Source organism: Chanodichthys erythropterus, chromosome 3, assembly GCF_024489055.1.
Source record: "Chanodichthys erythropterus isolate Z2021 chromosome 3, ASM2448905v1, whole genome shotgun sequence".
Classification (NCBI taxonomy): Eukaryota; Metazoa; Chordata; class Actinopteri; order Cypriniformes; family Xenocyprididae; genus Chanodichthys; species Chanodichthys erythropterus.
Genome location: NC_090223.1, coordinates 49051801 through 49066552, shown reverse-complemented (window position 1 = coordinate 49066552; position 14752 = coordinate 49051801). Strand labels below are relative to the sequence as shown.

At 35.8% G+C, this 14752-nt stretch overlaps 2 protein-coding genes across 2 annotated transcripts; both read right to left on the bottom strand.

Annotated features, from left to right (window-relative positions):
* Positions 1-27: 27 nt before the first annotated feature.
* Positions 28-13143, bottom strand: LOC137017891 (uncharacterized). The gene is made up of 11 exons (XM_067382640.1): positions 13062-13143; positions 8376-8441; positions 8135-8236; positions 7437-7494; positions 2591-2643; positions 2413-2496; positions 2256-2345; positions 1067-1156; positions 927-983; positions 766-846; positions 28-691 (listed from the first exon to the last, which is right to left on the bottom strand). Exons 1-11 carry the CDS (start codon positions 13090-13092, stop codon positions 633-635), a joined length of 771 nt encoding a protein of 256 aa, XP_067238741.1. The 5' UTR covers positions 13093-13143; the 3' UTR covers positions 28-632.
* A 338-nt stretch (positions 13144-13481) lies between these two features.
* On the bottom strand, positions 13482-14451 carry nog5 (noggin 5). Its single transcript, XM_067376874.1, has one exon. It carries the CDS (start codon positions 14329-14331, stop codon positions 13699-13701), a length of 633 nt encoding a protein of 210 aa, XP_067232975.1. The 5' UTR covers positions 14332-14451; the 3' UTR covers positions 13482-13698.
* Positions 14452-14752: the final 301 nt, after the last annotated feature.

Here is a 14752-nt window from a genome sequence, read left to right as displayed (position 1 = left end):
GGATGACATGGGGGTGAGTAAATTATCAGAAAATTTTAATTCGAAAGTGAACTAATCCTTTAAAGCATTAACCAATGTTAACTAATTGGACTATTGTAAAGTGTTACCATCAGTGTTGGGGAAAGTTAGTTTTAAAAGTAATGCATTACAATATTGCGTTACTTCCTTAGAAAATGTATTAATTGCATTAGTTACTATTAATGAAAAGTAATGCGTTATGTTACTTTTGCATTACTTTTTCTCATCTGGGCTGGGCTACTTTATTGGTTTGTTTTTATAACAACAAAAAAGTTAGATTTTTGGCAAATGTTAAGGCCCTTTCACACCAAAAGTGAAATGAATAAGCCTCATGCTGAAGGAAATGCAAATTCACACCTGTACAGTAGAGGGCGCAGCTTAAACAAGCTTTTCAGGTGTGCTGCCATTCTGGATTGCAGAAGAATAGCCCGCGGGAGAAGAAGTAAATGTATGTTCACATGTAGTCTATAATTGTAAACTTGTAAAAATATTAATTAGCAATTACTCATCCTGTAGCTGCTCTCATAGGTTTTAATAATAGAAAAAGCTCTCAGTTTCTCTTATCGTCAGACATGGCAGTTGTCCATTTCTCTGCATCTCTCATTTAGCCTTTGTTATCCATCCATGTGTTTCTGGAGCGGAGCTGGGATTCCAATCATCTGTTCATATGAATCTGAAACAAGCATTTACACACAAACTCAATCACATGTAAGGAGACATGCATATCTTTACCACACACACACTCACCGTCCTCTGTGGTGTCATGGGATGCTGTGAAGTCCGTGTTGTTGTATATACAGTCTGATTCGGCCATGAGTTCATACGACTCTGGAAGGAGAGAACAAGACTTTTTAAAAAAATAAAAAATCATACCACATTTCCATACAAACACACAGTGAAACACTTACCAGTGTCTGTATGGTCCAGAGTGGGATCTTGTTTTCCATCATCAGGATTGATGTAGTCTATGACAGGAATCGTTTTCAATTAGTTTGTCACAATGCATTAAAGTTAATAGATAGTATCAGATCCATGTTTAATTCATCACCCTCGTCTTCAGTCACATCCTGAAGTTTCTGTGTCCGTTTTCGGGGTTGAGCATACACACATCCCTCCATGTCCTCATACGACTCTCCATCTGTATAGAGAAGACAGACAGACCCCAAATCCAACCTGTGTCACGTCCTTTTCCCATCGCACACCAGTCATTAAGAACTACATCTATAATGAAGCTTTAATAAGCAGACAAAACTGTGGAATATATTTTGATAATGTTTATTTAGAAATATTATTTGGGGAAAAATAATTTTGGTGAAATAAAGAAATAAATATAAACATTTTCAGGCCATTTTTGTTAATGTCCTCTTTGCAGCTGTTTGATACAAGGTTATTTTCATTAACTAAAGCTGTATATTAAAAACAAGTGAATTAAATAAAGCTGAAATCAAATAAAATATAAATATTAGATGACAAAAAATAAACAACAAAAATAAGAAATGTTGCCTTTACAACTATCTGAACTAAAACTAAAATAATAAATATTAAATATATTAAAAAATACATAAAAATGACAAAAGCACAAAACAAAATTACTAAAAATAAAATTGAAAATATTGAAAATATTAATTATAATATTTAACTATAATAGAATCTAAATAATAATTTAAAAATTATTTCCATAGCTTGCACTTGCAACCACATACCAAAATGGCATGCTCCACCACTGTACTGAATTTAATATTTTTATTATATAACTTTGAATGTAATGTTTTATTTTATAGCACAATTGGAAATCTGTACTGAGCAATACAGAACCAGAAATATTTATTTTATAACCTCTCTCTCTCTCTTCTTTCTGATGAACATAATAAATATATATATTAATAAATATCCTGATGCGATATCAGATATCCTGATCCAAGCTTTATAATGGCAGTGAGCGATACCAACAACGAGTATGAAGCTGAAGAAAGTGCCTCCATCCATCATAAACATACTCCAAACATACATCATGACGGATATAACATCACATTTTATTTCCATCAAGAGGTGCATCTTTCTTTTCTTTTCTTGCATTGACAATGCAAGAGGTGAGCACTCTGTAAAGTCTCCTCCAACACATCCCAAACACTTTCAATGAATTTAAGGTCTGTATAAAAACTGTATATTTTTATCATGTCTATTAATATATTTATATTGTAAGTATGTGTGTGTAAAATGAAAAATCATATCCTCACCAGTGTCTGTCAAATTGCTAGGCGGTTGTAGGGTGTTCTGATGTTCCTCTGGCCCCGTCCCTTCCCCAATTGCATCAGGGTCCAGATAATCTAAAACCAACAACCAATAAATTGCACAATAAAACCCCTCACATAATTACTGCTGCTCAGGATTTACCTTCATCTGCAGACACATAATATGTGGCTTTGTCTTGATTGCTGTAAATAGCTGCCTCTACATTCTCATAGGACTGTGTCTCATCTGTCGAAACAAGCAACAAAATATTGACTGTATTTTTCAGATTTGAACCCTGTCTAAGCACTAAAAAAATATGAAATTATTAACAGTATTTTACCCTTGTTGTTTTCAGCGCTCTCCATACACCTCTGAGTGCCGCTCACCGAGTGCCTGTGAAAACACACATTCAAAAACATGAAACAGCCGTCTTAACACACTTACTACTGTTTCCAGGGCAAAAAATGAAGGACATGACTCGATTTTATTAGAAAGTAATTGAATGAATCATTAAAAGTCTCTATATGACATGTGGATAGAAAGGAGGATGATACAAATCTTTTTTATAAGACCAGGAATGAGTATTAAATCCATGTGGTACTCTTCAGTCATTTTTGACTGAAAAATTGTGTTTTTCCCCCCCCTTTTTTTACTTCATCAGAATGGTACGAAACTTGGTAAAGGTTTTGGCACTTGCTATGTGAACACACACACACATTTCATGGAAATGATTCGAAATCAGAATAAAATAGTCAGATTTGTACTCCTCATAGTCAAAAATGGCCGCATTGGAAATGAATGAGAAACAAATTTCAACTAGTGGAAACGTTTAGTACTGCGTCCGAACAAAATCTTACTAAAAAAATCTTTTTTTGAGATATCAACCTAAAATTTGGAACACAACTTGTTTAGATTTATATCTTATAGACTAAAACATGTTTTGGAATATATTTAATATAAAAATTGAAAATAGTATTTTTGTGCATTTTTAATAACAATAAACTCAAACTTCTATAACTTTTATATATTTTTTTTTACTTAAGTCTGTTCTCCACAGCATTCAAGCTTTACGACAGTTTAAGGGTGCGTTCATACTTGTCATGTTTGGTTCGATTAAAACGAACCCTGGTGCGTTTGCTCGGTTAGTGTGGTTCACTTGAACATGTGTGAATGCTGCCATCCGAACCCTGGTGCGAACCAAACAAGATGGGTCTCGGTCCGCTTCCAAACGAACTCTGGTGCGGTTCGAATGATATATGAACGCAACACGGACCAAAGACATGTAAACGAACCAAAAACAGGAAGACGAGACCGAATCAGAATCCTCACGCATGTCGGTTTTTCTCGTCATAGTCGCGAGTTTGCCCATCACAGGCATCAGACACGCGTCTCTACGCAGCAGATTGTTTGTGTGTGTGAAGGATGGATTCCCGCCGGTGTTTTGACTACTTTTTATAAGCTCTTCACGAGTTCCCAGCTGACCAAAATACCATCACATGCAGACTACACACACACAACGAGCGCATTTACCTCAGCAAACAGCATTGTTTTGGATGTTCGGTAAGTTCCATCTCAAAATAGGCAATAGGTCATAAAATCCGACCAATCACATTGTGAATGTATCCCTGTGCCTTAAGGTTCGGTATCTTTTGGTTCGGTGATAAAATTGCCAATCTGAACGCTAACCGGACCAGGACTAAATGTTTTTTTTTTCTTCTTTGGTCCGGACCAAATGAACCGAACTACAAGTGTGAACGCACCCTAAGTTTAAGGGCCCTATTTTAACAATCTACGCACATGGTCTGAAGCACATAGCTCAGGTGCACTTAGGGCATGTCCGAATACACTTTTGCTAGTTTTTACGACGGAAAAAATGGTTGTTTCTCCAGGTCCAAAAGGGTTGTACCCAGGTTGTACCTAGTCTCTCAATGAGTAATGGGTGTATTTTGGGCATAATGTGCAACAAACCAATCAGAACGTCATCTCCCACTCCCCTTAAAAGCCAAGAGCGCTTGCACTATGGCGGATTGCTATTTACATGGCGGAATATAGACACCCTCAACCTGACGAAACAGTTTACAGTTTTTTTCAGTTGCTAACAAGCATTGTTCAATACCGAAACCACATTTTCAAAACTGTTCACACAGTCAGCGAAACAGAAGTCAATGCAGACCAAACTGTGAACCATTTTTCATGGCTTTCAGACAAAATGCATTCAGTGACAACACTTTTTCAAAATTCAGGAACTCTTTTCTCATTCGTACTCCACAACATGCAAAATACTATGTATTTTCAGCACATTTTTCTAATGCTAACACACTGCATTCAAAATGATAGACGCTACACATTTCTCAATACTTAGGTCACTTTTGCAAAACTCTTCACACAGTGGGCACAACAGACGTCTATGTGGGCTAAACTGAGGATCAATTATCATTGCTTTTGCACAAAGTGCATTCAATGACTACATCTCTCAAATTTCATTAATTCTTTTCTCACTCAGACACAACAACTGCCAAAACTCTTTGTACATACAGGCCAATTTGCACATGCTTACATACTGTTTTCAAAACTGTTAAACTTATGTTCAAAACAATAACATAATACAAAACTGAATAAGACAGCAATTTGTTACATATTTTAATGAAATATATTTTAAATCTGAAAATTAAATGCTTTAAAAACAATTGAATTGTATCTGTATCAGTGGATGGTGTATACAAATTCTTGTATTTTGGAATTAAAATAAATAAATAAACAACATAAAATTTTGACAAATTCTGCATCATGTCTGATTTATTCCAGTAACATATATTGCAGTGAATTATAAACAGAGATGTGTCCTTGTTTTACACAAGAAAACATTGTATAATGCTACATGTTGTTAGTGTTTTTTAGGTCATTGTTTTGCGGGTGACAAAGTGTGTTTGTCGGCTGTCAACGTTTGCTAGTGTTCTGAAAGAATAAGTTGATTTGAGACCTGAATAAAGTGTTTTGGTAGTTGTAGTGCATTTTGAATGTGAAATGAACTGCTTTGCCAAGCTGAAAGTTGGTTATGAGAACTGTGTGAAGAGTTTTGCAAAAGTGACCTAAGTATTGAGAAATGTGTCCTAACGTCTGTAAAAAACTGTCAAACACATTCAAAACAGAATGACGGCAAATTCCAAGCATTTATGCAGTAATTATTTTAAAATATTCTCAATTTTATAGCCAAAAATTAAAAAAATAATCATTGCAAGCTAATTGCAATTTTAGCTGAAATTCCACCCAGGTGTTCTGCCCCACTACATCACTGTAATTTACTATAATCAGGGGTGCACATAACTTTTTTGGTCTGGTTCTCAAGGGAGTACCTGAAGATTTTGCTTGGTACTCACACTTTACACGACACATCCTAAAAGCTGTCCTAATCACTTTCCTCCTGGCTGCTCTCGTCACTATCTTCTTTTCTCTAGTACATAGATGATGATAATGACTTTTTTTTTTTTTTTTTTTACTAACATTAATGACAGCAAAGGCTGCTGCCACTTTAAGAAGGAAAGCACGGACCGAATAACTGACACACATCATAACCGAGAGAATAGTTGCCGAGACAGGTATTTTGACATAATGTTGTGTGTATGTTTCCTTTCAAGCGCAAGTAAACGCGAAAGCGGAGTTAATTCGGTGTTCGAGCGCTGTCTGACTCTCATCATGCGCGCGTTTCGGGGGGCTGTGCGCACAGATTACAGTTCGCGAGTCCCGATTTTTGCCTCTTCTTCCGCTTTTAAAGTCGTTTGAATGTGTTAATTGGCGAGACAAAACACGTCCAAATTACAAACTTTCACTCTATGATGGTTAAATATAGCAGTTAATCCGTGAATCACATGCGTGCCGAACCGTTGGACCTTATCCGTATGGATCACGGATTAACTGCGATCCGTTGCACACCTAAATAATTAAAGAACACACATATTATGATGATTTCTATCTTACCAGAGATGGAGAAAAATCCTACTCCAATAAGTAAACGTATCCCTGTGAACCGGTACTCAAAAGCGCTTCCCCTCCATGTTTTCTGGTACGCATAGTTTATTTTTACCGCGCATGCGTACCTGCGTACCTCTTATGTGCACCCCTGACTATAATGAACATCGACACATGTTGTTACAGTAATGTGTATAATGTATTTAATTTATTCTTTTTTTATTATCATTGCAGCCCTGGAGTTTTTTCCCTCTTTTTTCACCCTTTGGTTATAATTTTCAAGTACTATATTCATATAAAAAAATGAAATTCTGATTAATTTCTGATTCATTCGTGTTACAAATGCTTTCAATAAAGTATTCTATATGAAGATTTTTATGTAGAAAATCTTTAAAAAAGAAAAGTTCATCAATTATGTAATGCTTCCTGTTGTTAGTGTTTTTAGGTCAGTGTGTTGTGAATGAAATGTGTGTTTTCTGAATGAGAATTGTTGCCAGTGTTATGTTGGTCTGAGTGAGTTTTGAAGGTGAGATTAACTGTTTGGCCAACATTCATGCTGGTAATGCAGACTGTGTGAAGAGTTTTGAAAATGTGGTTTCGGTATTGAACAATGCTTGTTAGCAACTGAAAAAAATTGTAAATAAATTTTAAATATTTGGCATGTATGTGTGCTGCTGCGCACCCCTGTGTGTGTAACAAGCATGCGTTGTGCACCCGCCTATTACTAACGCGCTCTTTAAATAACAAAAAAAAATATTGCACCGTTGACTTTAGACCAGGTTTTTGTTGGTCAGTGGTGCAGTCGTTTCCAGTTGCCTCAAAACAGCAACACGCCAACAATGCGCCTGAACACACCTCGTTTTCAGACCAGCACGCCCATGGGCGAACAGATGGGCGTGAGTGCATTTGCTATTCAAACAATGTGGCGCAGGACGTGAAAATGATAACTGCGTCAGACTGAAACTAGCAAAAAACACTTGCATCGCACTTGATGTCGCATTGCACCGGGTGTATGATAGGGCCCTAAATGGTCTATGCTCAAAAAATAGTTAACTGGTAATAAATGGATTATGACTACTGCATAAATATAATTTAGTACCATAAAATTCCCTAAAAATACAAACATATATAATTGTGCCAATTTGGGCAACTACTGTCCCATCAAGAGATAAAGAGTAAAAAGAAAAGAGAATGAGTTTTAGAAAAGGCAAATGCATCACCCAGAAGTAGTATAAGTGGCAACATGTCCATTTGTGTGTGTCCTCTTCACTGTAGATGCTGCACAAAGAAAAAAATGGTTTGTTCATTTCGTAAAGGACCATCAAAACATGGCAGTGTTTCCCAAATGAAACAAAAGAGCTGTTAGTTTTGAATAATGTGTGTAATGTAGAGAACTGTGTTTAGAGTTTTTCAAAAAGTTTGTTTTTCAATTGCAAGCTGAATTGAATGTAATAAAGCATGTAATGTGCTTGTAGTTTTGCAGACATGGTCTAAAGATTAGCTATATGAGTGAATGGTTTCACCAAGTGGGCCTCAAGTACCAAGACAAGTTTCTAAGCAGTTTTTTAAGAAAATGTAACACCAATATAGATTTGTATTAGTAGTTTTTGCTTTTCTAATGTAGAATGTTTGTTTTAATCATGATGATTTCCATTAGTAGTTTTATTTAGTCCTTCAACTTAAACTCATTTCAGTTAGTTGCCATGTCAACCTTTCTAATCTTTCTAATAATTCTAAGTGTAATATTAACAAAAGTAGTTTTACTTTAGATAACCCTGTTTTGTGTGTGTGTGTGTGTGTGTGTGTGTGTGTGTGTGTGTGTGTGTGTGTGTGTGTGTGTGTGTGTGTGTGTGTGTGTGTGTGTGTGTGTGTGTGTGTGTGTGTGTGTGTGTGTGTGTGTGTGTGTGTTCACACTTGCCATTCCTGGGTTGTTGTGTTTTGCAGATGTAGGCGAACAGAAAAATTCCAATCACAAATGCTGATGCAGGAACTGTGTAGAGCAACCAATCAGGTTGTGACCCTAAACACAACGCGCACACGTAAATTAATAACTGGTTCAGCATCTTATTTATTATGACATAATACTGAACGTGATATAATATTGAATATTATATTATGCTGAAATATTACGTATTATATAATGCTGCACACAAACTTACCTGATAAGGGGTTTTTGACTGGCCTGGTATAAGGGATGGTGTTATTGGTTGTGTTAACTGCTGTGCCTGTAGACATGATTAAATTGTCTTTCTTCTGAGCTGAAAGTTCACTTCATCATGCTGGTTTATTAAACTAACACACATGATACACTGCAAAAAAAGCTGTTCTTACTTAGAGTTTTTGTCTTGTTTCTAGTCAAAATATCTTAAAGTTCTTAAATCAAGAAGCATTTTCTTGACAAGTAAAAATTATTTTCTTGTTTTCAGAAAAAATAAGTCAAAATTAAGTGAGTTTTTCCTTAAAACAAGCAAAATAATCTGCCAGTGGGGTAAGTAAAATAATCTTATATCAAACCAAAAATAAGATATATAATCTTTTTTTCAGTTTGGATTGAGATTATTTTACTTGCCCCACTGGCAGATTATTTTGCTTGCTTTAAGGAAAAACTCACTTAATTTTGAGCTATTTTTCCTAAAAACAAGACAATAATTTGTACTTGTCAAGAAAATGCTTCTTGATCTAAGAATTTTTAGATATTTGGACTGGAAACAAGACAAAAATTTCTAAGTAAGAACAGCATTTTTTGCAGTGTATAAACAGAAATCATGTTAAAAAAAAAAATCTTATATTTTAATATACTTACTATCTGATTCAAACTTGCCACTGAGGAATCATTTTGTTTCCCCAAAAAACCTTTCAGTGAACAGTTCTTAAAAGAATCATTTGTTTTCTTAAACTCTTAAAAATAAAGGTTCTTTATTGGCATTGTTGTTTCCATGAAGAACCTTTAACATCCATGGAATCTTTCCACTGCACAAAAGTTTCTTTATAGTGGAAAATTATTTAGATTATTAAAATATTCTTCACTCTATAACAAGTAGTTCTTTTAAGAACTGTTCACTGAAAGATTCTTTGAGGAACAAATCTGCCAAAACCAGAGGTGTAAAGTACTTGAGTAAATGTAATTAGTTTCTGTACTTAAGTACTTTTTGATTACTTTGTAGTTGTACTGGCAACTTTTATCGGCAACTTTTATTCTCTTGATTACATTTTTGAGCAAGTAAATGCACTTTTTACTCCACTACATTTGTGATGAGTAATGCAATTACAAATTAAATTTTTCATGACACCTAACTTTTTCTGCAGCAGTTTGTTTTTGCTATAAAGAAGCGATATCGCCATCTAAGGGCATTGAAGGTACTATATCTTGTGCATTTTGCTTTTGCTCATCCAAAACTTGTCAACAAGGCTACTTTATGTGAATGTGAGTGCATTATAGCAGGTAGTTATTGATCGCAGGTGTTTGATTTATTAAATGAGGAAATGACTGCAGCTGGTGATGAGGCTCAAACCAGCACGTACAGTAGACTTTGACTATTTAATTTTACTTACAGTTTTTTACAATCACTTTGCTACTATTTTCAGAACCTTGATGTCGTTTTTCAAAACTCTAGACACAAAACTCACAACGGTTATCACTTGTAACACAGACTGTCTAATGTTCAAAACATTGCATTGTGCATTCACATCTTTAAAGCAATCTTGCATTTGCACAATCATTGGTTCAAAACACAAATTTACTGTGAAATACCATTGTTACATAACTATAGATCACCCACACACAAGCAACCGATAGTTTCACTGTGTCATTGTTCATACAATCAGTAAATATTGTAGTACAAAATAGGTGATACATGTTTCATTATGGAACTACATGTACTTTGTAAAAGTACTGCAGTAGTACAGAGAATACTACAGACACAGCGGAATCATTGAACAAAGTTTGTAATATACAATCACAACAGGTTTATTTGAATCAAAGCAAAAATAATTAGCTATGAAATAGAAAAGAAAAGACAGTGCTGTAAAACATCAAATGCAGTGTTCCTCAACTTGCTTGCTTGTACAGTAAGAAACAAAACAGGAGTGCACTGCAAAAAAATGCTGTTCTTACTTAGTTTTTTTCTTGTTTCTAGTCAAAATATCTTAATTCAAGAAGCATTTTCTTGACAAGTAAAAATTATTTTCTTGTTTTCAGGAAAAATAAGTCAAAATTAAGTAAGTTTTTCCTGAAAACAAGAAAATAATTTTTATTTGTCAAGAAACAAGACAAAAACTCTAAGTAAGAAGTGTGAGAAGGTGGTACAGTATTTGGGGCCATAGACACAGTGTCTGATGAGGCATTATGATAAAATATTGGGCTACGTCTATGGATATTGTAGTCTGGTTCAGACTAATTGGTGACAATGAATCTCATTAACCTGAAACTTTCATGATTTACAGTAAATATGGAAGATTGTTTTTCTGTTTCCATACAACTATGCATTAAGAGTAATGCAACAGTTACTTATCGTTTTGAGCAGTTAGATCATTGTAAGGAAATTAATAGACACTCATTTGAAATGTAATGTGTGAATTGCCTTTTGAAATAGTAGTAATTTTATGTTAAGTTGTGTCATATTGAACAGGTGATTTTTGTTGAATGAACAAATGATCTAAGTTTTATGTGTATTGTATCCAAGCAATTGAGAAAAGGGTTAGAGTTTTGAAAAATGTGCATTTTGATCATTGGTTGTGAGTTTTGTGTCTAGAGTTGTGAAAAATAACATCAAGGTTCTGAAAATAGTAGCAAAGTGATTGTAAAAAAGCTGTAACATTGTTTTATTTATTCAAGACCATTTTGAAGGATATTGGTTTACTTATGGCCTTTCTGTGCACTTGAGCTTAAATGAGACTTGCGAGTTTATAGACGTTTAAAAGGTTGTGTCGACCTTGATTTATTGCAACATTGAGGTGTTCAGTTTTATTTTGATTTTAGAAAATAAACTTGATTTCTTATCTCACAAATCAATTGTTTCTTATATTCACTGGCATGATTAGTTCACTTTCAAATGAAATTTTGCTGGTAATTTACTCACCCCCATGTCATCCAAGATGTCCATGTCTTTCTTTCTTCAGTCGAAAAGAAATGAAGGTTTTTGATGAAAACATTCCGGGATTATTCTCCTTATAGTGGACTTCAATGGAGCCCAAACGGTTGAAGGTCAAAATTACAGTTTACAGCAATCCCGGACGAGGAATAAGCGTCTTATCAAAACCATCGCTCATTTTCTAAAAAAAAGAATTAAAATTGTATACATTTTAACCTTAAATGCTCATCTTGAACTAGCTCTCTTCTTCTTCTCTATTTGAATTCCAGCAGTGTAGACACTGCTAAGTTCATTACTGCCCTCCACAGGTCAAAGTTTGAACTAAATGTTATATACTAGCACTAGCATATTGTATATGACAATTTAGTTCAAACTTTGACCTGCAGGGCAGTAATGCACTTAGTAGTGTCTACACTGCTGGAATTCAAATAGAGAAGAAGAAGAAGAAGAGCGCTAGTTCAAGATGAGCATTTATGGTTAAAATGTATACAATTTTAATTCTTTTTTAGAAAATGAACGATGGTTTCTCTAGATAACACCCTTATTTCTCATCTGGGATTGCTGTAAACTGTAATTTCAACCATTTGGTCTTCATTGAAGTCCACTATATGGAGAAAGATCCTGGAATGTTTTCCTCAAAAACCTTCATTTCTTTTCGACTGAAGAAAGAAAGACATGAACATCTTGAATGACATGGGGGCGAGTAAATTATCTGGACATTTTGATTTGAAAGTGAACTAATCCTTTAAGTACAGTTCAAATCAGATACTTTAAGACTTTTACTCAAGTCGTATTGGAATTGGTGACTTGTAACTTGTAGTGGTGTCATTTTCGATGTAAGGTATCAGTACTTTTAAGTATGGTTATCAGGTACTCTTTACACCTCTGGCCAAAACTCACTTTTGGAAGCATTGTTTTTGAGTAGTGTGAAGAACCTTGTTATAATCTGAAGATCCTTTTTGCACATTGTGGAATGGAAAAAATTCCATGTTTAGATGTTTAAATATATTTTAAACTAATGGAAAACTTATGGACATCTAATGCTGGTATTGGTCTCTGATAATTGCAATGCAGTTTTTCATCCAACCCACACTGTTAATGAAACACTAAAACGTCATCTTTGCTGCTGGATAGTGCTGTGTTTTATAGTTTAGCAGAGTAAGCATCACTTCAGAGAAAATACAGTTGCGAATATTTGTTTCTGGGTAGTGTGTTATAGAAAGGAAATGTGCGAAGGCAGCTGGTGAGAAACCTACAAGCAAGTCCCTCCCTTGGGATCGGTCTGTGAGTGTGTATGAAGAGAAACAGAGTAAGACTGAAAGTCTGAAGGTGTCACATAATGAAACAAATCTAAAAGACGATGCTGCTTCAGCTTGTTTAACAAAAGATTTGTCAAACCAAGTCAAATAAATCTATGACTGCATATAGTGATCATTTCAATAATGATAAAAAAATATTTTTAGATTGTAAACTCATCTAAAGAAGAGATTGAATCTGGTTTTGGATTCAGTTATTTTGATTAAAATGTTAAAACAACAGAAATAACACAATCTAAACCTGATGTTTGCTGTCTCCCTCACATTCAACATTTCACAATGCAAAATTGTTTCTGATACCACTCAAATGTAAAGGTTCTTTTATGTAAAGGTTTTATATCTATATGAACTACTGTAAAAGATACCATTTTTCTCTTTACAAACAAGATATTAATTGTCTACTAGAAAAATATCAGCACCTTTACTAACTTTTACTAACCTTCAGCAATGGTCTGGGTTGTTGCATTCATCCTGAAACATCAGAAAACAAACCTTGATGTGAACACAGAGTTGGGTGAATGAAAACTGAGAGTAAAAGAGAGGAGGTGAAAACAGATGTGGCGGAAGAGAGAGAGGGAGGGAGAAACAGAGAAAATGTAAAAAAAAAAAAAAAAAGGAGAAGTGAGAGAGTAAACATGCCGTAAACACAAATCCATCAGTCATATAACATATGTCTTTACAAATAAACTTTCACTTATCTTAGGCCTATGCTTAACCTTTAAATGCATATATATACTCACACACACACACACACATATGATTAAATATATATTATAGGCTATGTATGTATATGTATATATATATAAATTTAGCAGTAATGCACAGCTTAGTTGTCATTGCACTTTTATTGTCTTTTTCTTTCGTCATCAAACATTTTCTTCACATGCTCACAGATAATAAATATAATTTAAAACAGCTTAGCCAAAGAATGCACAATCACAAATGAATTTCTATTAGTAAAGTCCACCTTGTCAGAGTTAAATGGGTGAGTGACAAGAACAAGTCCGATTCATATTCACCTAAAATCTAAAGAAAGGAATACGAATTTATAATGTTCTAAACCATTGTGGGACGTTTCAGCACGCGCAGGCGCACTGTGAAATCACCGGGTAGTGCGCGCGGATCCACGCGCAGCGCTTGAGCACGCGAGAGCCCTGCTGGCAGTGCCACCGGAGGAGAGTGACGCTCACGGACTGCACCGGTTTACAAAACATCCCCTCCGGTAAAGAGCACGAGCGTTCGGTCGAGCACTGTCCTTCTCTGACGTATCGCGGCCAGAAACGCACGCCCAGATCTTTCCACATCGACAGCACCGGGCACCGGGTGTACGACCACAACCACCGGCGCACCCTGCGCTCCGTTTTCGGTGCTGCTTTAAGACTAGAGAAATCCAGTTGCTGAAATTCACGGGGAATCGGTCCGGCGAGACTGATCTTGTCCTCTCGCGTGATTTCGGACCCGTTACCCCGCGTCGGTGGACCGATAGAAGAGAAGACAGGGTCAAAACTGCTGCCGAGTTTCCGCCGTAACAACCGAGGGACTAAATCCCTCTCTCCCGGTTCCAGCGCCGGGTTAGGGTCCTCGTGCAGGTCCGGTACCGGCAGGTGATCGCTAGGCGACGGGCGCACGCGCAACTGAAGCTGAGCTTGCGCGAGGTGAACGGTGACAGACACACAGAGCACGAGCGCAGGAGACGTCTTCATTTTCATTCAAGTCAAGAAAAGTTAATTAACTGTCGTATTTACCGAAATGAAGTTTAAAACTTGTGATCATTTGTTTTGGAAATAGCTTGTGAAGAACAAATAATTCAAAACAGTAGCTGAAATGCCCTCTTTGTTTCCCACAAGTTCGCTGGAAGGTAATTAATTAACAGGTTCGAGACTTTTAATGGTCTACTCCTCTTTGATAACTGAAGCCTGTCTCCTGCTGAATGGAGCTTTTCTTTGGAGACGCCAAACGCGTCATGAGTTGCGCTCACGCTTGTGTCGCCCCGCGGGTTTTTGATCAATGTGTCACCCGTTACAACTACGACACCCTCCCACGGGTGAGCTGAGACCTCCTGAACGCCAAAGTGTAAACTGAATATAGCTATATGAAAGTAAACTGCATTAATAGGCTACTAATATTTTT

Coding starts and splice junctions, on each gene's coding strand:
- nog5 (XM_067376874.1), bottom strand. CDS start 14,331: ATGAAAATGAAGACGTCTCCTGCGCTCGTGCTCTGTGTGTCTGTCACC.
- LOC137017891 (XM_067382640.1), bottom strand. CDS start 13,092: ATGAATGCAACAACCCAGACCATTGCTGAAG. Junction 2,497..2,590: donor GAGCGCTGAAAACAACAAGG/GTAAAATACTGT, acceptor TTGTTTCGACAG/ATGAGACACAGTCCTATGAG. Junction 984..1,066: donor GGATGTGACTGAAGACGAGG/GTGATGAATTAA, acceptor TTCCTGTCATAG/ACTACATCAATCCTGATGAT.